Source organism: Podarcis vaucheri (genome assembly GCF_965113315.1).
Source record: "Podarcis vaucheri genome assembly, chromosome: 3".
Lineage (NCBI taxonomy): Eukaryota > Metazoa > Chordata > Lepidosauria > Squamata > Lacertidae > Podarcis > Podarcis vaucheri.
The window spans coordinates 21,324,922-21,350,311 of NC_138761.1; the positions used below are offsets into that span (position 1 = coordinate 21,324,922).

The following is a 25,390-nucleotide window of genomic DNA, read 5'->3' on the forward strand; positions in this document are numbered from 1 at the left end:
CTTGCTACGTGAGATGCATAGAAAACAGCTCACCTGTGTCAAGCCCATATACTTGCTGATGTTCTCCGACAAAAAGATCATGTCTCCATCCTGTGTGATGACAGTGATAAATCCCTCCAAAGCTTTCAGGTACAAGTTGTCCATCTGCTGGTCAGGCTCTATGTTACTCTCATTGTCACCACAGACTGCACAAAGGAGTGGGGAGCGGAGGGGGAGGACCAAAACGGAGAGACACAAAATTAAAAATAAATCAGAAATGATGCTTTGCAGTATGCTAGCAAATCCCAACCAAAATCCGTATCTGATATAAAGTTCATGGCTTTGCTTTTACCGGATATCTATACAGTTCAACAGCATTAGAAAAAAGTTACAATAATTATAATATTGCGGCAGTTCAGGTAACAAAGCTACAGTCTTGCACACAATGATTTGACATCGGGAACCCATAAAGTGGCCTTATATTGAGTCTGACTGTTAGCCCATGTAGTGCTGCATAGTCTACACACTGGCTGACAACAATTCCACAGAATTGTAGAGTTGGAAGGGACTGCGAGGGTCATCTATCCCAACCCCCTGCAATGCAGGGATCTCAGCTAAAGCATCCATGGCAGATGGCCATCCAACCTCAGCTTTAAAACCTCCAAGCCAGGAGAGTTCATAACCTCCCGAGGGAGACAGTTCCACTGTCAAACAGCTCTTACTGTCAAAAAGTTCTTCCTGATATTTAGTCAGAAACTCCTTTCTTGTAACTTGAAGACACTGGTTCGAGTCCTACCCTCCAGAGCAGGAGAAAACAAGCTTGCTCCATCTTCCATGTGACACAGCCCTTCAGATATTTGGCTATCATATCTCCTGCTGGAGGAGACTCTTGAGAGTCCCATGGACTGCAAGAAGATCAAACCTCTCCATTCTGAAGGAAATCAGCCCTGAGTGCTCACTGGAAGGACAGATCTTGAAGCTGAGGCTCCAATACTTTGGCCACCTCATGAGAAGAGAAGACTCCCTGGAAAAGACCCTGATGTTGGGAAAGATGGAGGGCACAAGGAGAAGGGGAAGACAGAGGACGAGATGGCTGGACAGTGTTCTCGAAGCTACAAACATGAGTCTGACCAAACTGCGGGAGGCCGTGGAAGACAGGAGTGCCTGGCGTGCTCTGGTCCATGGGGTCACGAAGAGTCGGGCACGACTAAACGACTAAACAACAACAATCATATCTCCTCTCAGTCTTCTCTTTTCCAGGCTAAACATGTCCAGCTTCTTCAACCGTTCCTCATAAGGCTTGGTTTTCAGACCCTTGATCATCTTGGGTTGCCCTCCTCTGCACATCTTGTCAATATCCTTCTTAAATTGTGGTGCCCAGAACTGGATGTCGTACTCCAGGTGTGGTCTGACCAAGGCAGAATAGAGTGCTAGTATTACTTCCCTTGATCTGGACGCTATACTTCTGTTGATGAAGCCTAGAATAGCGTTAGCTCTCTTTTTGCTACTGCATCACACTTTGGACTCATGTTAAGTTTGCGTTCCACTAAGACCTCTATAGTGGTACCTCAGTTTAAGAACAGTCCTGTTTACAAAAGATTTGGCTTACAAACTCTGCAAAACCAGAAGTAGTGTTCTGGTTTGCAAACTTTACCTTGGTCTACAAATGGAAACCAAATGGTGGAAGGGCACCGGCGGCAGGAGGCCTCATTAGGGAAACTGCTCCTTGGTTTAAGAACAGATTCGGTTTAAGAACAGACTTCAGGAATGGATTAAGTTCATAAACTGAGGTACCACTGTAGATCCTTTTTACATGTACTACTAGGAAGCCAGGTGTTTCCCCATCTTATATTTGTGCATCCTGCCTAAGTGCAGAACCTTACAATTGTACCTATGGAAATTTGTTAGTTTGGGCCCAGTTCTCCAATCTGTTAAGGTCATCATGAATCCCAATTCTGTATTCAGCGGCATTAGCTTCCCTTCCCAGGTTGGTGCCATCTGCAAATTTCAGCAGGGCTTTCAGAGGAAAGTCTTTACCAGTCCTTCCTAGATATCCCAGGAACTGAACATGGGACCCTTTGCCACTTACCTACTATAGCTCTTCCTCACTGAACTCAGTTGGGACCTACTTCCCATAAACAATCACAAAAAATGCTGGAATTACAGAAATTTGCCACTGCCCCAATCTTACTAGGAAATGCATGTGGAACCGGGCATATCTACACATGCATCCATAGCTAAATAAGGAACTCCATGCAGATGCAGTCACTGCTTGGTCTAACTACTGGAGCTGCACATGCTTCATTAGGAAATCAGCAATTAGCATTAATAGGAGAGGAAGAAAGGGGTGCGACTTCATTTCCCCTACAACAAAACCCTCCCAAACAGCTATCTGACCAGGGCTGGACATGAGCAGTCATTCTGTCTGCTTCTATACAATAACATAAAAATAAAGAAATAAGATGCTTATGAGAGGCTCACAAGTAGGTCATGAGTGCAACTGTACTCTCCTGCCTGAGATGGAGGATGAGGCTTTAAGTGATGACTAGTCAAGTTCTGTCTTGGATGCAGTAATGCTTCTGGGTATCAGCTGCCAGAAACCACAGGAGGGAAGAGGGCTGCTGCACTCAGGTCCTGCTGGCAAGCTTCTCATGGGCATCTGCTTGGCTACTATGAGAGCAGGATACTGGTGTAGATGGGTCACTGGCCTGATCTTCTCATGATCTTGTGTGATCCCAAGCAAATGGTATATAGAGGCTGGTACTGTCTCTGATACAGAAGATAATATAGGCGTCGGGACAATAAGCAACTGATAGCCTTATTGTGCATGAATTTGCCTAACCCTCTTTTAAAGCCATCCAGGTTGGCAACCAAAGCCTGGGCAGCAGACTGCCTGGACAGCAGATACGTTCCGGAGCCCCGTTCGCATCCAGAAGCGAACACAACCCGCGTCTGCGCGTCGCCACTTCTGCGCATGCACAAGCGGCGAAACCTGGAAGTAACACGCTCTGTTACTTCCGGGTTGCCACAGCGTGCAACCTGAAAATACTTATCCCGAAGCTACTTCAACCCAAGGAATGACTGTAAATTAAAATATGCACATTTCATGCAAGACGGTGTCCTCGGCTGTCCTCTTTTTTGGTGTTGAGTTTCTGCTTTGGAGACGCGCATGTTAAGTAGCTAGCTTTCTTTATTGCAACAGGCAGTTCCACAGTTCAACTATCAAGAACCTCCAATTTGATGATTCCCACCAAGTAGCTGAAAGCCACTGAGTTAGGCTGGTTTTTGCTTTCCAATGATAATTTCAGTCTTGCAACAACAACAACGATTTTGTTTTGCAGTTGGATTTTTATTTATTTATTCACTGAAATGCTGGGTCCTACCTACTGTTAAATGCCAATCTGTCTCCTGACTCTTAACACTCAATGAGAGCTATTCGCCAGGGATGGGAAGAGATTCCTCGCACTAGGTAATGTTGGAACGAATTGAGGTTGTGATTTAGAGAGCCACATGATTATTTAGCAAGCACCCAGCATGTCTTTCGATTTGTGTTTAGGGAACAGCCGCCTTTGTGTGCAATGCAGCCACCTGATTTTGAAGTGGGGTGGGAGGGGGTGGGGAGACAAAAAGGTTATGTTGGGTGTGTCCAGGACTTTGAAGAACCAAAAAGTACCTCTCTCTGGATTGTGGTCAATCTGTCTATGCCTAGCAGCCTTTTCTGATGCAACCAAAGCGCTGAGAAAGTAATTGGATTGTCAACATACTCTGGGGGCTGGTAAAGGTAGAACAGTGTCCGCCAACCTGGTGCCTTCCATGAAAGCAGAGGCTCATGGGAGCTGTGGTCCAAAACATCTGGAGGATACTCAGTTGGCAAAGGCGGATGTAAAATATAAGAACAGCTCTTCCCATTGATAGTGCAACATAATCACTCTCACAATATGTTCTACAGAGGCAGTATGCCTCTCTGAATACCATTTGGTGGGAATCACAAATGGAGGAAAGTGTTCTTAGTGTTGGCCATTGTGAGAACAGATTGCTAGATCACATGGATATTTCAACCTGCTCTAGTTGGGCCTGTTTTGTTTTCCTAACTAGCAAACTATATTTTGTAGTTAACTGGGGCTCTGAACCAGAATTTCAATATGTGGCTGGCAGTCCTGGTTTGTACAGAAGGTACAAACCAAGGTTTGTTGGAATGATATGTAACAGTAAACTGTGTTTTGCAACTATCATCACTCGGTGGTGGGGATTGGGGAGTTCCTTTCAGTTTTAATGACAAATTTGCATTTAAAAAAACCTCCCAAATTTGTACTTCTTGCAACAACACACAAATACTGCTATCCTTTTGGAATTCACACATCTCCGAATTTTGAAATGCAGTTCTCAAACCAAAGGATATGTGAACAAACATGCATATATTAGTGGAAAGTCTACATAGAACCGTTTGTATTGGTGAAAATAATGTACAAAAATGCATTATGTTCTGGGAAATGGTTTGCCAAAATGTGTATATTAAGGAAAATAGCATGTTGCATATAAAAATGTCTATATTAGGAAAAATACACACCAAATACTGACAAATGTTCATGAGGACTTTTTAAAATAATTGCAAACTGTTGGAGAAATGAACTGAAAAAGAAGAAACTTACAAAAGCCACATTTTCCAGATTCAGCCATTACTACCTGGTCGTATAAACAGTAGTGGAAAAGGAGTTTACACTGGTGCATGGGCCAAAACTGATGACTGCTATAGAGTAAGTATCTGCTGCTAAAGTCAATAGGAAATATACCAATACATGTATTGCTCTGCTACTTTTAAGGAAGTCAGTGTTTAGCCAAAACAAACTCTTTACAGAGCAAAGGTCACATAACACAGCAAGTTGCATGATAAGTATGACCTTTCCACTACTCTAGGTCCCAACCCTGTTTAGACTTGTAGTCTAAAAGCAACGCTGGTCAAATGCAAGAAGTCTATTCAAGTCCTTTTGTTCTGTTTACTTTTGCATATAGATTTGCTCAGAAAAGCTCTTCAGCCAGGGACTCAAGTAAAGATTGCTGGGGTGATGGGCCTCAGTTGCATCAGACATGTGCTGAAGCAACTGCCCTGTACCATAGCTTGGTACTGCTCCTAAACACTGCTAGCTGAATAATAATAATAATAATAATAATAACAACAACAACAACAATATGGATGTTGGTGATCTGACACTAAGTAGAGCGCATTGCAGTAGTCCAAGCGGGAGATAACTAGAGCATGCACCACTCTGGCGAGACAGTCTGCAGGCAGGTAGGGTTTCAGCCTGCGTACCAGATGGAGCTGGTAAACAGCTGCCCTGGACACAGAATTGACCTGCACCTCCATGGACAGCTGTGAGTCCAAAATGACTCCCAGGCTGTGCACCTGCTCCTTCAGGGGCACAGTTACCCCATTCAGGACCAGGGAATCCTCCACACCAGCTCGCCCCCTGTCACCCAAGAACAGTACTTCTGTCTTGTCAGGATTCAACCTCAATCTGTTAGCCGCCATCCATCCTCCAACTGCCTCCAGACATTCACACAGGACCTTCACTGCCCTCACTGGTTCCAATTTAAGAGAGAGGTAGAGCTGGGTATCATCCGTTTTACTGTATAATGGAGTGTTGGCCTGGAACCTTTGTGGAAAGACTATAGCTTTGTGGTGGAGCATGCAGAAGGTTCCATGTTTGATCCCCAACATGTCCAGGTAGGACTAAGAAAGGCTGCTCTCTGAAACCCTAAAAAGCTGCTTGATCTCTGTCATTGTGGACCAGGGTGGAGAGACTGTGGCCCTCCAGATATTGTTGGACTGGTACTCCCATCAGTCCCAGACAGCATGGTCAATAGTTTAGGGTGATGGAAGTCCAGCAACATCTGGAAGGCCACAAGATCCTTACCGATGGTGCTCCTAAAATTGAGCTACATAGATAGGCGAATGGTGTCAGACAGGTGTCAAACATGCACACCTGGGTGTGGTGTCCCTGGACAACTTAAAGCTAGCTTTCCATACTTCTGAGCATATAGTCCTTGCGTCACTGAATGGAAAAAGCGAATGAACAACTTCAATTATGAAAATGCCTCGTTTGTCCTTTTGCTCTCCCAAACAGCGTATATGTCAAAATTTGCTACAAAATGTAATTAGCAAATTATCTGGGCACAGTGCAAGTCAATCATAATTGCTTTAAGAGGCTGACTGTAGCAAAGCTGGATGGGTGGTTGAGCTGTTTCATTTTCTGCTGGGGTTTACTAAAGTTCATTACAATGGCTCCAACAGCCACTCTGAAATTCACAATGTGCTTCTTGACACTCTCAAAGAACTCTACTAGGTTAAGTGAGACTGGGCCTGCTCTTGCAGAAGCTATGCTGGTTCTGCTTCAGCGAGGCTTGTTCTTCTACATGCTTGGCTATGTTATCTTTAACTATGCTTCCCATCAGTTTTCCAGAGACAGCTAACTAGTCTGCCATTTCCAGCATCCATCCCTGGATCCCTTTTTCAAAATGGATGTTACATTGGCCATTCCCCAGTCTTCAGTAGCTGGAAACCACGGGAGGGGAGAGCACTCTTGTTCTTCTCTTGAGGGTTTCCCTTAGGCATCTGAAAGGCCACTGCAAGAACAGGATGCTGGATTAGATGGGTCCTTGGCCGGATCCAGCAGGCTAGTCTTATGTTCACCCACCGCTTCCAGTGTATGGGGCTGAACCACCGTGAAATCTGCTTTGTCTCCTCAATTCCAACAGCAATAAGCCAAAGGCTTTAATCTGATCAAAGCTTTTCTCTCGGAGAAAATTTAAGCAACCTTGTGTACTCTTGTCTGCCTTAAAGGGCTATAGTTGTTTTTTTCTGTTTTATATATAATCATTTATTTATATAATCATTATAATTATTTGTTAAAATAAAAAAAATTCCTTCCAGTAGCACCTTAAAGACCAACTAAGTTAGTTCTTGGTATGAGCTTTCGTGTGCATGCACACTTCTTCAGATACACTGGTATTCTGTGGCGGAAGCAATGTATCTGAAGAAGTGTGCATGCACACGAAAGCTCATACCAAGAACTAACTTAGTTGGTCTTTAAGGTGCTACTGGAAGGAATTTTTTTTATTTTGACTATGGCAGACCAACACGGCTACCTATCTGTAACTGGAATTATTTGTTAGTTAACTTGGACTTCAGGAAGGAGGCGTGAGGCTCTGGCAGGCTCCTAGAGCCCTCCCACCTCCTTTCCAAGCTGGGAAGGTGCTAGCTAGGCTTTGGGAAGGATACGGGAGCTCTCTAGGACCATGTCAGAGCCCTTACAACCCTTCCCCTAGTGCCTTGCTTAGGGAAGGCAGTGTGAGGGCTGGGTGTCAAATGTTGTAGAGGGCTGCCAAACAATGCCTGGAGGGCTCCATCCTGTTCTAGACTTTACCTCGAACCTTGGTTTAGTTGCCTTCTAAAACTATAGTTTTGCGAAGAGAAAGCAATTAAGAGGAAGGGCCATAGCTGACTGCATTACAGGGGGCTGGACCAGATGACACTTGGGTTCCTTGCAACTCTACAATTCTATGATTCTATGACTGGTGGAGCACGTGGAGGTCCCAAGTGCAATCTCCAACATCGCCAGGTAAGGCTGGGAGAGATTTTTGCTTGAAACCCTGGAGAGATGCTGATAGTCAGCACCAACAATACTAAGCCAGATGGGCCATTGACCTGGCTCAATATAGCAGCTTCCGATGTCTTGTACCTTATCAGTTATGTAGAGTAAGTGAAAAGTGCAAAAAAATAAAAATAACCCCAAACACGAATCAATGCCCGATTTGACATTGTCCCTTTACAGCAAATGCCTAGCGTAATTTTCAAAGAAAATATGCCTTTTGTGCTAAAAATATCTTTTGTAAACAAGCTTTGATTGATTCCCACTGTCAGGATGTGCATAGCTCCAGAGGGCCAGAACACATTTCCGCAGATGCTTGCTCACTTCCTTCCATCCAGCTTCTTGGAATGTAGCGGAGAGCTAAAAAAACCAGACTCTCTTTTTGCAAGAATGAACGGCTCAGGTATGATCCAGACCCAAAACTCCGCAATCCAATGTGCAGAAGCACCAACATGCTTTTGTATACATGTCATTTTGTTCAAAAAGCGACACTTAAGAAATATAAAGATTCCTGCTTACATAGCAGCAGGACTTACAACTGGTATTTATTATAATCATAGAATCATAGAATCCTAGAGTTGGAAGAGACCACAAGGGCCATCGAGTCCAACCCACTGCCAAGCAGGAAACACCATCAGAGCACTCCTGACATATGGTTGTCAAGCCTCTGCTTAAAGACCTCCAAAGTAGGAGACTCCACCACACTCCTTGGCAGCAAATTCCATTATCGAACAGCTCTTACTGTCAGGAAGTTCTTCCTAATGTTTAGGTGGAATCTTCTTTCTTGTAGTTTGAATCCATTGCTCCGTGTCCACTTCTCTGGAGCAGCAGAAAACAACCTTTCTCCCTCCTCTATGTGACATCCTTTTATATATTTGAACATGGCTATCATATCACCCCTTAACCTCCTCTTCTCCAGGCTAAACATGCCCAGCTCCCTTAGCCGTTCCTCATAAGGCATCGTTTCCAGGCCTTTGACCATTTTGGTTGCCCTCCTCTGGACACGTTCCAGTTTGTCAGTGTTCTTCTTGAATTGTGGTGCCCAGAACTGGACACAGTATTCCAGGTGAGGTCTGACCAGAGCAGAATACATTGGCACTATTACTTCCCTTGATCTAGATGCTATATTCCTATTGATGCAGCCCAGAATTGCATTGGCTTTTTTAGCTGCTGCGTCACACTGTTGACTCATGTCAAGTTTGTAGTCAACCAAGACTCCTAGATCCTTTTCACATGTACTGCTCTCAAGCCAGGTGTCACCTATCTTGTATTTGTGCCTCTCATTTTTTTTGCCCAAGTGCAATACTTTACATTTCTCCCTGTTAAAATTCATCTTGTTTGTTTTGGCCCAGTTCTCTAATCTGTCAAGGTCGTTTTGAAGTGTGATCCTGTCCTCTGGGGTGTTAGCCACCCTTCCCAGTTTGGTGTCATCTGCAAATTTGATCAGGATGCCCTTGAGTCCATCATCCAAGTCGTTGATAAAGATATTGAATAAGACCGGGCCCAAGACAGAACCCTGTGGCACCCCACTAGTCACTCTTCTCCAGGATGAAGAGGCACCATTGATGAGCACCCTTTGGGTTCAGTCAGTCAGCCAGTTACAAATCCACTGAGTTTTATAGGCTCACAAAAACGTCGATAATATACGATTGTCTTTGCGCTACAACAGCCCTGGATAATTCCAGATTCCATTGCTCATGCCCCAAAGTAAATGGATTGTAGATTTCATCTTAAGAGCACAAACCACTGACAGTAGTAGTATAAATGCAATTGAAGCAGGGATGACTAACCGGATAATACTGGGCTGCAACTTTCATCATTGCTCCCTATTGACCATGTTGACTTGGGACTCTGACAACATCTGAAGGGCCACAGAACAGCCACACCTGAATTAAAGCAACAATCCTTGACATGTTTACCTGCAATAAATCCCAATGAGTAAGTAAGTCACTGCACACTGACTTAACACCACTTGTTTTGACCACACTGAAGTTCTCAATTGCATAAGGACCTGAGAAGCTGCCTCAGTCCATCAAGCTCAGGAATGTCTTCTCTGATTGGCAGGAGATTTCCAGGGTTTCAGGCAGTTGTATTTCCCATTCCGACCTGGAGGCACCAAGGACTGAGCCCGGATACTCTGCCACTGAGCTACAGTCCACCCCTAAATTGCAAGTGCAACAGAGTTTGGTCCAAGTTTTGATCAAAACTGGTAAATGTACTATAGCTAATCTGATTACCAACTCTCCCATGGGGCGGGGGTAACACATGAGGGGGCAGGACACCTGATCACTCCTCACATTTATATTTTGATTGATGTATTGATGTGTATCTTCATTCTGTATGTTTACTAGAAATTAAGTCCTCCTGCATTTGCAAGATTGCTTCCAGGTGTATGTGCATAAGCTTTCTGTCTTAGACTGCATGCCAGTCCCCGTCCCCCCCACAAACAGAACATTCACTGAGCCAAAAACAGCCAATAAAGTCCAAGACGGCAACAAGTGTTATGCCTTGGGCTATCCTTGAAATATTCAGGTTGATCCTTATATCAGGCGCAATCTTGTAGAGTGCATATTATAAATTACAAACAGGTCCGTTTTGCCAAAAAACCCCACCCACCCCAACACTTATGATGTTTCTTAAACCACACAGAAAAACTGTTTTTCACACACATCACCCTTGTTCCTTACCCACTTTCTGGCTCTGGTAAGGATCTTTTCTCGAAACAAGCTCAGGCCATCTCCCTGACTGCCTTCCCTTTTCTGAAAGAGCTTCCTGTCTGTTTCCTAGTCTTTCCTATTACTTTTACTGTCTGTAGCAACAGAAATAACCCACCAGTTTCCTCCACCTGTTCAAGAAAATATGAAAGAAAAGAAGTAGGTGGGGGGAGGAGGGGGAAAGAGACTAAACGAGACTAAAAAAAGAATGGTCTACTAAGAATGGTCTCCAGGAAAAACTGTCTCAACATAGCCTTTGTTTGTCTAGTCCAAGCTGAAAAGGGTGGCATCCCTTACTCTATACTTTCTAAAGTTAACTGCCTAACTCAGACTAAACATTGGCCATGTTCACACGTAACAGTAACCCACAGTCACAGGTTATCCCAAAACCATGGTTTGCTGCTGGGTAGCTGATCCTGACTTGCCAAGTGAGTAACAAACCACAATACCTGGTTGAGACGCAATGTGAAGCCGAGGTTGTCAGAGGAGAAGCAAAATAGGAGCATCTGGGGAGTCTGCACCGACACACTGCCCATTCACTTTGAACCCCGAAAAGCCAAGAAGTGTTGCTTAGCATTAGTTGTGGACTGCCTCTCTGGTTCCCCTTACAAACCACAGTTTCCAATCAGGAGTGAGCCTTGGGGAACATATCGTTCCTCTCTGGTGAAGATTTTGCTCCTCTTGCCTTTATTAAGAACATAAGAGGATCCTCCTGGATCTTCTGTTGTCCAAGCCTCTCTGTCTGGCCTTCAGACAAAACTCTTTCCATGCCACAAAGGTAAAAAGGTAACATTCACATTAGTTGCTCGGCATGTGTGGTTGCCACATCTGGAGGGCAAACCATTCTCCATTCTAACCAAATCTAAGAAAAGACAAGATGGCTCACTCATGCTTCCTTTCACCCTGCTAGTTCAGAACATCAAATGTCACTCTGACTTCAACATGTGTTGGGTGTTTTATTCTGTCGGTCAACTGCTAGGCTGTCATCATTCCCCACCCAACCAAGCACAGTACCTATGCCAGAAGAGGCTAGCCTTTAGGCCCCAGATGTTGTTGGACTGCAACTCCCATCATTCCTAACCACTGGCCATGCTGGCTGGAGCTGATGGGCACTGGAGTCCAACAGCACCTATTTTTATTCAAGTGGTTTAAGAAAAGGCAAGCTAAAATATTCACTAAAAGCATCGGTGAAAGCAAACATTGAAAACAAGTTACATAAAAATAATAAAATAAAACCAGTAATTTTGAAACAAATATGCTTACTAAAATCACATGTTACAATCACAGTCTAATGTTGCATACCTGGGTTGGTTTGCCAAAATGAGTAAGTAGCAGGTGCCGAAAACAATACAGCAAAAATGCCTTCTTAATACAGTGGTACCTCGGGTTAAGTACCAGAGGTTCCGGAGGTCCGTTCTTAACCTGAAACTGTTCTTAACCTGAAGCACCACTTTGGCTAATGGGGCCTCCTGCTGCTGCCACGCCGCCGGAGCACGATTTCTGTTCTTATTCTGAAGCAAAGTTCTTAACCTGAAGCGCTATTTCTGGGTTAGCGGAGTCTGTAACCTGAAGTGTATGTAACCCGAGGTACCACTGTATTAGAATCATAGATCTGGAAGGGACCACAAGGGTCATCTCGTTCAAGGAATGCCGGAATCTTTTTGCCCAATATGGGGTTTGAACCCTTGACACTAAGATTTAGAGTCTCGTGCTCTACCAACTGAGCTATCTGTTAAGATGTGTATGGAGTTCCAAATTTGGGTGTTGCCACACTAAGGGATCGAATGCTTGCAATCTAGAGGGCCCCGGGCCTATGCCTTCATTCACATGGTAAGGAGAAATTTTGAGCCATTCCCCAGAACTGCACAACAACACGCTGGGTAAATTTCTGTGTGTTGAATTTCTGTTGATTTCTGAGCGTCATTCTACCATTCAAAGTGATTAAAAAAACAGAAAGACTCCCCCCCCCAAGTACACCATGAAGAAAATAGGAACAATATTCTACAGCTATTGTTCCCGTTAGCTTCCTGAAATACTAATCTCAGCCGAGCCGGCAGACTACCAGGCCTAATGCTTCCTTCCCAGCATTCTTGCACAGAGCTGCCTACTGTGAAAAATCAAAAGGAAACATGTTACTAACTAAAGAAGGAACCAGAATAAAAGAACGCTTGGTATGTTGCACTCTTTTGAACTCCAAGGCATGGGACCAGCATTTCCTATTATGAAATGATTAAAAAAAGAACAGTTTCAGACCTTCAGGTGGCTGGTGTGGAATACACATGGGATACAAAACTCATTCTAAAAGTAGCACAGGTTCATTCTAAATACTCATTTCCCCTCTTCTCTTCGGCAAGCTGAAATACAGGTGGGGAGTGGCAGGGGTGCCAACCTGAATAAAATATTGTGGGGGCCCAAATAAGCCCCACCCCACATAATCAATCACATGGTGCAGTGCACACACACACCATTTGAATGGGAATGCCCATCAACTTGGTGTGGGCCCAGCTCCCTCAAATATTTTATTGTGGGGGCTCCTATGAGGGGTGGGACTTCAGGAGACTCAGCTACCAGCTTTTCTCAAATGAAGACGTGATGTGGTATAACTTGTTTTGAAAATGTTTGAGCTGAATTGATAAATGAACTCCTATACCAAATTTGCCAATGGTTGCTTTTTGTTGGTTAAATAATATAACCCTGCCCCCCGCCCCACCCAAGCAAATATGTGTGTAAATCTGGCATGATCATACTTCTAAGAGTCCAGATGTTTGCGTCAAAAAACAAAACAAAACTATAAACTTGAAGTCTTTGTCTGTTTGTTTTAAGTAAAAAATGTTAACTTAAATCAGCAAGGTGGGTGTAGGAAGTAATGAGACTAAACAGGAAGGGGAGAGCTTGATACAAGATAAAGCTGGACATAACATTTTGACTATTTGTATATTTGCTGCTTTGGAAGGGTGGGAAACTTCTCAGGCTGATGAGTAGAGATGATCAAACCTGTCGATTTCAGTTTCTCCCCTATTTTTCATTTTTCCACTTTTAACGTCACTTCACCACATCAGTTTGCAATTTAAAAAAAAATCCTCATGAAAACTGAGCAGCAAAATTCTCATTTTCACACAGGTGTGTGCAATCTTGTCTAATGTACACTTTTTTACAATTTTTGTGTTGTTATTATTTCTTAAATTTCCATACCACCCTTTATCTGAGGATCATAAGACACTTTGCAACATAAAACACAAAAATACATAACGTAGTAACAAACAAAAAACAATACCCAATGCACACAGTTTAAAAGCAAAGCTATTTTCCCCAATATAATGCCTTTTTGTATGGGGTTTTCACTAACATGCAATTTCATGTATACCTTACCATAGTTATATTCATTTTGCACACATTATATGGCTAGAGAATTGCACTGCAACATTCAGAGAAATGTGAATCGGCTGTGTTTCAATTTTTATATTGTTTCAGAAAGTATGAACTAGGGAGGCTTACTTTTAAATGAAAACTCTGTTGAGAATTCCTACCCATCTCTGTTGGTCAGATATCATTTGGAAGATTTGATCTGCTTAGGTCAGTGTTTCTCAAACCTTTTGAACTCAAGAGCTATGGAGACATTTCCTATCTTTGTAGAATGTGATGCTCAAGATCATGCCAGGCACTTTGACCTCCCATTGGTTCTGTTGCAACCCTCCCACAATGTGTTCTACATCAGTAGCTTGGGTGACAAATTTTCATAAGTAGGACCTGCAAAAAATGTTGCAGTGTGGCATATCTAGGATTCCAGCCAGCCCTGACTTTTTCTAAAAATACTGCATTTCACACACACAAACAGAGAGAGAGAGGAGGAGGAGGGAGAAAGGTTTTTGCAGTATGTACTGACAGGGACGCGGGTGGTGTTGTGGGTTGAACCACAGAGCCTAGGACTTGCCGATCATAAGGTTGGCGGTTCAAATCCCCGCAACGGGGTGAGCTCCCGTTGCTCGGTCCCTGCTCCTGCCAACCTAGCAGTTTGAAAGCACGTCAAAGTGCAAGTAGATAAATAGGTACCGCTCTGGCGGGAAGGTAAACGGCATTTCCGTGCGCTGCTCTGGTTCGCCAGAAGTGGCTTAGTCATGCTAGCCGCATGACCCGGAAGCTGTACACTGGCTCCCTCGGCCAATAAAGCGAGATGAGCGCCGCAAACCCAGAGTTAGCCACGACTGGACCTAATGGTCAGGGGTCCCTTTACCTTTACTGATCCACACTCTGAGAATGCACTTGTGATTAATATATAGGCCTATAGACATAAAGGCCAATGCACAATGCTGCGTCCTGATCTACACATCTGTTACCCATACATGTGGTTTTGAAGAATAAGGATCACATCTAGGCACACCATGGCCATAGGAACCTATTCAAAACATGACATCCAACTTTGGGGTGTCAGGTTTGCTAGGAGAGAATGCTAGGGTGTTAGGGAAAGGTTGCTGCACTGCTGATTCCCCACGTCCCATAGATAGGGAATTAAATAGGGGGCTTCAGTTCAAAAACAGAGAAGCACACATCACACTTGCTTGTACACCACATAAACCAATAGATATAGTAATGTTTTTCTGCATCTCTGGGTTCTGTTCTGTTCTGTTCTGTTCTCTGGGGGCCTCAAACTTTTAACAAGACTTGCAACTACAGCTCAAGAAAACCAATAACAACAAAGGAACCAGTAAGCGACAGTCAAATACTGGCTTTGAGAGAAATGCATATTACAGAAGTGAGTGGAATCCAGTTAGCAGCCTTGCTCTCACACAGCAGGAGCATCTACTATCACAGCTCCCTGGTCACCCTCAAAATCTGTTCCAGAGGGTTGGGGGAGGTGAGTTGCAGGAAGGAAGGGGAACTGGCAAAAATTGTTTCCCTCCCGTGGGCAGAAGCCTCTGCTGGGTCAAAAGGTCTTCCATCACCAGGAAGGGGGAAATCCAAAAGGTTGTGCACACCTGCCTTAAGAAGTAAAACAGCTACAGCCCTGGGATAATAATCTCTACTGACTTAATGCACAATACACAGTCACTGCCAGGGAAGCTTTCCTGAATCTCTGAATGTTCTTACTGATAGAATTACGAATTACAGACTGGAGCTATCCAACTAGCTATGTAACTTTGGGAGGGGAAATCAACAGGCAGACCAAACTTAGCAAAGGACGAACTTTGAAAGAGGATGCACACTCCAGAACAGGAAATAATGGTTTGTTATTGTTTTAATCCAAACTGTCTTAATTTCCTCCCTGCTCAATGCATTAAACCACTTAGCCTAAGGGGTGACGCAATCCTCCGATTCGAAATAACATCTGCCTACGATCTTATTTTTAACTAAATGAAAGGGGCATTAATTCCTAAGATTGGAGGCTAACTTTTTTTTAAAAAAAAATTAAAAAACCTAATTCACATCACTCATTATTTCTGGAAATATTTGAGGGGGGTGGTAAATGGAACATTCAGACGTATACCATGCTTGACGTGGGACTGGCAATCTGGCAAAAGTGTCACAGATTTTTAACCCAACCAGTGTTGGATGATGCAATGAATATGTATTTTCCCCTCTAGCAGCTGTCTATAGTGTTGGTGACTCCTGCCAGGCAGAGTCGGAAGGGAGCACAAGGGTCAGCAAGACCAAATCCCTGCGACGCAGAAATTTTCTGCCCAAGATGGCGTTTGAACCCACAATCCCGAGATTAATCATCTCACCAAAGCCTTACTTTAGGGGTTACAGTCCCGATTTCTATGCTGGATGTGGACTGCCAGGTGGCCATGAGGGCAGAAGAACCTGCCTAATCAATCTAGGTAGTCCATCTAGATACAGTGACCAGCAGCCACTCTCCAGACAGGATTTCCCCCCAGTCCTACCAGGAGACACAATAGCTAGAACCTGGGATCTTCTGCATGCAGAACATGTGCTGTGCCAATGGACTATGGATCCTTACCCGGGATCCATTGCATGGTGCATGACAAGTGACTCTGTTGACAGCATGTTACTTGCCCAAGAAACGCCAGCATGGAAACCTCTAATTAAACACTCTGAATAATGAGGTTCACATGCATAAGCAAACAAACACTCTCTCTGACCAAGTCCCATTTTGCATGGTTCCCCTGTGCTGAGCAACGTGGGTGGTTTTCCACCTGATGCATTAAGGCAGCCAGACTAGATTTTATTGGGCAGGGAATCTAGGCCATATCACAAACCTACTCTCTGTTGCAAGCAGCGCTAATCAAGTCATTAGGGTGGACCATTCAGTCTGTTTCCGGTCTGTGCATATTCATAAATCTGTTCCCCCTTGTTTCCGCATTAATCTGTGCAGGATTTTTTTTAAAGAAACATTTAAAAAACATTTAAATATGTATTTTTATTTCAAAATATGCAGAAGGTTCAATACCCAGCATCTTGAGATAGAACTGGGAGAGAATTCTGCCTGAAACTCTGGATAGCTGCTGCCAGGCTAGTGTAGAAAATACTGAGCTCAATGGACCAATGGTTTGATTCTGCATATGGCAGTGCCCAGTGTTTAAATGCACATTTCTAAACTTAGAATCATAGAATCATAGAGTTGGAAGAGACCACAAGGGCCATCGAGTCCAACCCCCTGCCAAGCAGGAAACACCATCAGAGCACTCCTGACATATGGTTGTCAAGCCTCTGCTTAAAAGACCTCCAAAGTAGGAGACTCCACCACACTCCTTGGCAGCAAATTCCACTGTCAAACAGCTCTTACTGTCAGGAAGTTCTTCCTAATGTTTAGGTGGAATCTTCTTTCTTGTAGTTTGGATCCATTGCTCCGTGTCCACTTCTCTGGAGCAGCAGAAAACAACCTTTCTCCCTCCTCTATGTGACATCCTTTTATATATTTGAACATGGCTATCATATCACCCCTTAACCTCCTCTTCTCCAGGCTAAACATGCCCAGCTCCCTTAGCCGTTCTTCATAAGGCATCGTTTCCAGGCCTTTGACCATTTTGGTTGCCCTCCTCTGGACACGTTCCAGTTTGTCAGTGTCCTTCTTGAACTGTGGTGCCCAGAACTGGACACAGTACTCCAGGTGAGGTCTGACCAGAGCAGAATACAGTGGCACTATTACTTCCCTTGATCTAGATGCTATACTCCTATTGATGCAGCCCAGAATTGCATTGGCTTTTTTAGCTGCCGCGTCACACTGTTGACTCATGTCAAGTTTGTGGTCAACCAAGACTCCTAGATCCTTTTCACATGTACTGCTCTCAAGCCAGGTGTCACCCATCTTGTATTTGGGCCTCTCATTTTTTTTTGCCCAAGTGCAATACTTTACATTTCTCCCTGTTAAAATTCATCTTGTTTGTTTTTGCCCAGTTCTCTAATCTGTCAAGGTCGTTTTGAAGTGTGATCCTGTCCTCTGGGGTGTTAGCCACCCCTCCCAGTTTGGTGTCATCTGCAAATTTGATCAGGATGCCCTAGAGTCCATCATCCAAGTCGTTGATAAAGATGTTGAATAAGACCGGGCCCAAGACAGAACCCTGTGGCACCCCACTAGTCACTCTTCTCCAGGATGAAGAGGAACCATTGAGGAACTTATTATTATTATATCTCAGAATACACATTTAATGTTAAATTTCAAAATGCACATTTCAAAATGCACCTCAATACAAGTTTTGGACCAGGAAATTGCATTGCAAAATTTGGAGGAGTGAGAAATCAGAAAGTTGACTATGTTTCAATCTGCATACTAGTCAAAAGAGGTGTAGATGAGGTCCTTTCATATCAGATTTCTCCAGAATCCCATTCATCAGACACCTCTGTTAGCATTCTCTTTTGCTGGGCAGGCTTCTGCTGGTATAGAAGTATGCAAGCTTTTGAATTATACAAGGGCTCTTTGGCAGAATGGAAATATAAGATCATTTTCAGCTGTACAGATGGCAAAGATAACAAGACATGAAACACTTCTGGCACTTCAAGGAAATGGCCAACCAATCTCCAAAGCTGTTTCTCCTGCCTTCACACAGAGACATGCACACACAGCAGAGGGTTGCAGACTACGGAAATGACCAGCAATGAGCTATAGATACTTAGAGAGACAGAATGGCCTTTATATGCTATCCTGTTTAAGCGAAGACCTTCTAAAGGCAGTTATGCAACCGTCTTTTCCACACAAGATTGAGATATGCTTGTCCCAGCATGGAAATCTTTTGTGATTTACCATCTCTGGCATTTTAATTAGATTAAAAATTCCTCAAGCTTGAAAATCTTTTAATTGATTTTAATTAACATTGGTCCGGGTTTATTTTTAGGTGTATGCCTTGCCTTTGTGAAGCAATGCTGATTTTGTGTATGTGTGTCTTATTTGTCTTTTATTTGTTACTTGGGCAATGCATTCATTTTATGTATGTACTACCAGTATAGACCTTTCCTTCCTCCACAGCCAACTTGGCAGGAGTGGGGAACAAATTGGGTATAAATTTAAACAAATTCCTAGGCTTGGAATTGCCATCTTTAAAAACAAACACAAACAAAACAGCAACCACCACCAAAAAGTAGTTGCAGGTGGATAAAATGTGTGGTGGAATGGATCCTTCCACCCAGTGTTTTCCTTCTGAAAAATCTCCCAAAGTAATTTGCCCTTGAACAGGGCCAGCCCAAGACATTCTGCTGCTTGACTACTACACCACTGAACAATACTGAAAGGTCCTGGGAACTGGGGCCCATGCTCCCCAAATGGGAAGTTTGATGGACCTGAGACAAGGCGCTGGGTTGCCAGTTGTCACTGGACAACACACCACCTGTTAAGTTGTGGGTGAACATATCAGACGACACAGCGATTCTTCAAACAGCTCTTGTTTATTCACAGGCCAGAACAGAACTGAACTGAAGGGTTCAGTCAGCCTGCTTATATAGAGCTCCAGTACAACGTAACTGTAACAATTTTCTAAAACTATCCAATCACTGAACGTCACTTTCAATCCATTATTTGCATAACTATCTACAGTATCCCCCTGCTGGCCCAGGGTGAGAACTGCAGTACCTAACACCACCATTCATAGACATCTCTGCTTTTACAAAGCTTACCTGAAGACAATAGTTTGTGTGTCCGCAAGAAACTGATTGCGAGGCGCATTATCGATGCTTTGTCCAGGTGTGAGCTGATGTTGTGAGGCAAAGGGAGTTCATGGGCCAGCTCATAGAAGACCTCTGTCTCCTTGCTCCTCCTGCACCTTGCAGCATCCCTCGACTTCTCCTTCCTCCTTTCAGAACTGCTCCTGTGATGACAAAGAAAAAGGAGAAAGAGAAAATAATTGTACTGACTGTAAAAGCTATTGAGAAGTAATAATTTGCACTCCGGCAGTACAAATACAAGGGTCTTCTGGAATGGGGACAATGTTCTCAATCTCACTGAGTTCAAAATGGTTTGTTCTAAATTAGCTGTTGTATTTGCCTTATCCCTCATAATCTCACATCCTCTGGGCAATGCACCATTACTCAGTTCAAAAACATTTAATCTTAAGAAAATCAATCAACCGTGGTAATTAAAACCCATAAAAGGAAGAAAACTGGACAAAGAACATATTGCCAGTCACAACTAACCCCACCGAGTGCTAAAAACCATACCGCATCACATAAAAGCAGTCAAGTGATATCAGTATTGATGTTCATTAAAAAGGTGAGCTCTATGTTGACAAAAGTGGCGGGAGACTAAATGATTGCTGTTTTCTGATGGCACCGTGATCTGAAGTAGGAATTAAATACAGTGGTACCTCGGGTTACGAACTTAATTCATTCCGGAGGTCCGTTCTGAACCCGAAACTGTTCTTAACCTGAGGCGTGCTTTCACTAAAAGGGCCTCCCGCCACAGCACGATTTCCATTCTCATCCTGAGGCAAAGTTCGCAACCCAAGGTACTACTTCCGGGTTAGCAGAGTTTGTAACCCAAAGCGTTTGTAACCCGAGGTACCACTGTACAAGGAATGGGACCAGCAACAAAATGTGTCCTCGCCTCCAAGCAGGTCGTATCCTTGCCTGCTTACCAGTCAGCCATACCTTCCTCCAGTGTATTGTAAGCTGTACGGAGTTCAGACAGGACATTCTGATCCCCACCAAAGCCCAGTTGTCCAGTTTTACTTTCTTTTCAGCATCCTATGGCTTCTGAACAAGCTCAATCAACTTTGTTGTTGTTTCCTCCCCCCCCCCCGCCCTTTTATTTATATAGATAGCATTTCTAAAAACATGGGTTTTCCCCCAAGCATGCCAATATCTCATTTCTCAATGGCCCCATCTGGGCCTCATTCAAGTTGCTGCTCACCACCTGTGCCCACTATTTAAGGGAGTGGCACTTAATTCATAATTTCAGCCTGTTGTCTCCTTAGGTTGTGCCTCTGTTTTCCTGTTAAGAAACAAGGAGAGGCAATCACTTTATACAGCAAAGGCCCAGCAGCACAGGTGTGCTGACCTGAGGGCACAACAATGAAGGAGGCAAACTATTCTGTTTTAGGCTGCAATCCTGTGCATGCTTACTTGGGATCAAGTCCCAGAGAACTCAGTGAAACACATCTTTTTTTGGTACTGAAAAACCTCACTGGCTCCCAGTTCATCCCTGAGCATTCAACTCAGGTTGTTGGTGCTTCCCTAATAAGCCCTATAAAACTTTGCAGAGCCGACCCAAGAAACTTTAATACCTGAGGCAAGGACAAGATACACACAGAAAGAGAGAATGTATGGAAGCCAACTGGACTTGTAGCTGAATTTTACTACAACACTGGATTATAATGATGGGTCATCATCCTTAGTCTACCACACCTGAGGGCAGCAGACTAACTCAGAAAGTTGAGGGCACCAACCTCTCACTGCTGCTGCCCACCCTCTAGCATATACAGGCGAACTAATAGTGTACTGGAAGAAGCAAAGATCACCAGTGTTGAAGCAATGATTCTTCAACATCAACTTCGCTGGACTGGTCATGTTGTGCGGATGGCTGATGATCGTCTTCCAAAGCAACTACTCTAGTCCAAACTTAAAAATGGAAAGCGTAATGCTGGTGGTCAACAAAAGAGGTTTAAAGACTGTCTCAAGGCAAAGCTAAAAAAATGTAATATAAACACTGACAACTGGGAAACACTGGCCTGCGAGCGCTCCAGTGGGAGAACAGCCTTTACCAAAGGTGTCATGGGCTTTGAAGACACTCGAACTCAGGACGCAAGGGAGAACTGTGCTATGAAGAAGGAAGGCACGCTTGGCAAATCCACACCGTGATTAACTCCTGCCTGGAAACCAATGTCCCCACTGTGGAAGGACAAGCGGATCTATGATTGGCCTCCACAGTCACTTACGGACTCATTGTTAAAATCGTGTTTATGGAAGACAATCTTACTCGGCTACGAGTGATCCCCAAAGAAGAAGCATTTCCCAGGTGAGTTGACTGCCCCACTCTGCCTAATACTAGGGCCAGCACTGCTGGCAGTCATTTTCCTCTCCCGTCTTTCTCCCAAGTTGGGGTTAAAGGCAGCTCGTATTCAAGAAATGGAAAACTATATTTACCTGAAGACTTTGATTGCTTTCCCTGGAAAAGGAGGAAGAGCAAAGGTTGGTTCTTGCTGACATATGATTGCCCAAAATCTCCCATTAGTTTCTAGAGTCCTCTTGGTTTTTGATACAGGAACACTTGGGTTCCCCCCCACCCCACCCCATGACACTGGGGAAAATATTCCTATGCACATGCAAGCAGTCCACATCCCATTGTATCTGTGCTGCACTGCATATTTTTTTAATCAAAAACATTTTGCAAGATTTGTTCTTTTTCAAAGGTAAATGTGCAGGAGACATCCAAGCCCAACTAAGTCTCTACCTGAGCCTTTGGGAATACCGCAGGTTAAAGAGATAAATTTTCTGCAGAAGCAGCCAACTGAATCGCAAAAGCTTCATCATAAAGAAATACACTCGTGGTGTATAATCACATGCAAGGCTCCTCCCAAACTAATTTCTCCAACAAAGGTACTTGTTCAGCAACCTCAGGAATGCCTTAAATAGCCTTAGATGCTTAAGATTACAGACACAATAGCCCCACTAAGTAGCGTTTAGAAGGTTCCCCACCCCACCCCAACATCTACAGCAAAAGGGGACACTTGTTGGTCGCCCACTATTATTATCAGCTATTTTGAATTAAAATGCTCCAGGGAAGGAATACAAGAGAGAAGCGTGTGTTGCTGGATGATGGAAATTAAGCTATTACTTGATTGAGGCACATGAGGAGTCAGTATGGAGAGCCATCAGGAGAAGCTCATGTTGTGAACTAAGTTCTCAAGTTACAGATAGGTAGCCGTGTTGGTCTGCCATAGTCAAAATAAAAAAATTCCTTCCAGTAGCACCTTAAAGACCAACTAAGTTAGTTCTTGGTATGAGCTTTTGTGTGCATGCACACTTCTTCAGATACTTCTTCAGGTATCTGAAGAAGTGTGCATGCACACGAAAGCTCATACCAAGAACTAACTTAGTTGGTCTTTAAGGTGCTACTGGAAGGAATTTTTTTATTTTAAGTTCTCAAGCTCCTTTATACTAACTCAGACCATTGGTCCTTTTAGCTTAGCAGTGCCTGGTAGTGTATCTTCAGGGTTCCTGACATAGTTTTCTCCCAGCCCCACCTGCAGATATTCAGGATACTGCTCTGCCACTAAGCTACAAGCCTTCCCCCCACCACAAGGACTATATTTCAGAGTTTCTGTACCCAAGAGTTATAACCAGGGGTCAGCAATTTTTTTTAGCCGCAAGCCGGTCCGCTGTCCCTCAGACCTTGTGGTGGGCTGGAGAAGTAGTGCCAGGGGGGCAGAGCTGGAAGAAGAGGCAAGAGCGGCAAGTAGTCCTCCTCCCCACCCCCCAGCCCCAGCCCCAACTGCTGTGCTTACCTTCCCTGGGGCTCCTGCCACCACCACCACCACAACTACCACTGCTGCTGCTTCTTGTGAGTAGGCAGAGCGAGTTCGTCCACTCCGCTCTCTGGCCCACAGGAGCACCAAGGTGGCGGTGGCTGAGGGAAGATGAGAAGTACGAAAGGGCTGGCTCCAGAGAGGGGCTATTTAAAATGGTGCTCAGCCAACTCAGCGGAGCCCCATTCCTCCTCTAGGCAGGGTAGGGAAAAGCCAGGAGGAGGGAGGGAGGAGGTGCCGCCGCAGTGTGTGAGAGGGAGGGGGGAATGGAATGGCGCAGGGGGGGAAATGGCACAGCCCGAACAAACAGAATCCCCACGCCGATCCACGGACAGACCCTAGGCTGGATCCTGAAGGCAATTGGGCCTGATCCGGCCCGTGGGCCTTAGTTTGCCAACCCCTGATTTTATCTCTGCCTTAGTGCTGGCCCTACCATTAGGCAGAGTGAGGTAGCCACCTCACATAACTGATCGACAGCCGAGGACCTCCATGCACTCTGTCCAGGTTGCGCCCTGGGGAGGTCATTTTGGTGCTACTAATGCAACAGTTTGACTTCACCCCCACAAGCGCACTCCATTGTCTCTCGAGACAGACGGATGCCAGCAACAACAACGATAAAATGTGACGAAATCATTTGTCATTTAATTTATGATCATTGCATTCTTACTGTCAGATGACACGGAGATGAGATCCGTTTGTGAGGTGCTTTTTTCCTGCCTCGTAGTACAAAGCTTAACAGCCAAAAACAGGGTTAAGGCTTAACTCTGGTTTTGAGTGTCAGGTGCCAAAATAACTTTCCTAGCTTTGAGCACCGCTATGAACCTTGACTTGAGGCAGACAGTACACTTGCTGCTCTCAGTGGCGTAGCGTGGGGGTGCAGGGGGGCCCGGCCGCACCGGGCGCAACATCTGGGGGTTAGGGTTAGGGGGCGCAAATTACTAGCCTTGCCCCGGGTGCTGACAACCCACGCTACGCCACTGGCTGCTCAGTCAGGGAAAATGCCTTGGGCTGTGTCCTGTTAGCTCTTGAGGAACCAACCAGCTCAGCTCTTACAGAAAGCTCAGTGAAAGGAGAGTGTCCTGTCATACCACGGTTGTGCTGTGTGTGTGTGTGTGTGTGTGTGTGCAGTCATTAGTCCCCGCAACTCAAAGGTGAGGAACCCATGGGTAATTAAGCTGTCAGAAATAAATGCTGCTGTCAAAAGGCTTGCTATCACAGCTTCAAATGCCAACTTGCAGAACAAGAACAGTACTTTTAAATGTTACCAGGAGATGAAAGAACATATACCCGGCTTTCTGGACGGGACGCATGGAAACTTCAAACTGCTGACCAAACTGACCGGATAACTTTAAGGTATTTAAAAGGGGCAATTAAATAATGATTCTACGTTTCCTTCTCCTTGCTGAGCATGATGCAATGTTTACTACCGCTTTACATAAATGGCGTGCCCACAGCATCAAAAACAACCTTCATATAACATGGAATCCAAAGAGCTGCAAAAGTAATCCACTCATTGGCTGCATCCAGAGTTACTTCCTTTTAGCAGCAGAAGCCACACCACTGACTTCCATGGATAATGTCTGGAGTGAGCTAACTGCATAGCCCTGCACCTTTAGAAGCCGCTCAATGGGAGGAGCTTCATGTTCTGGCACCGGGGGGCGGGGCTGGCGCTCGTCCTGGGGGCGTGGCGCCCGTCCTGGGGGCATGGCGCGCTGCCTGCAGGGGCTTGGAGCCCAGCACGTGTGGGGGTGCAGCCACGATGGCACCCCACTGGGATCGCGCTGCTGAGGGCAGTGCGCTCTCACCGCACTCCTCTTCCCCCGCCAGTGGGTCAATCCAGTCTTTAAAAGAAGACCAGTGGGGCTGGCCCTACCATTAGGCACAGAGGGAGGTAGCAGCCTCAGGTGGCAAATACCGGAGGAAACGGTGGCAGCCCTATAGCTGTACTTCCTCAGCAAACACACCCCTCCACCACTATGCACAGCATGTCCTGCTCCCTAACCTAGTTCATTGTTTCAGGTGCAGCAGAGGGTGCTACCCCATCACCAGTGCTGTTAAGTAAGATTCAGCCCAGCTGGCTTCTTTGCATGGAATGGGAAGAGGATGCCATCTTGCCCTTCATTTCAGATAGCAACATCTCTCA

At 44.7% G+C, this 25,390-nt stretch overlaps 1 protein-coding gene across 3 annotated transcripts in view; it reads right to left on the minus strand.

Annotated features, from left to right (window-relative positions):
• EPAS1 (endothelial PAS domain protein 1) overlaps positions 1 to 25,390 on the minus strand; it is a 132,184-nt gene that overhangs the window by 47,839 nt on the left and 58,955 nt on the right. For all 3 annotated transcript variants that reach the window (XM_082217456.1, XM_082217455.1, XM_082217454.1), the window contains 2 exons: positions 19,403 to 19,593; positions 34 to 185 (listed from right to left, as the gene is read on the minus strand). In XM_082217456.1, the coding sequence (XP_082073582.1) occupies positions 34 to 185; positions 19,403 to 19,593 (343 nt within the window). The remainder of the gene's footprint in view (positions 1 to 33; positions 186 to 19,402; positions 19,594 to 25,390) is intronic.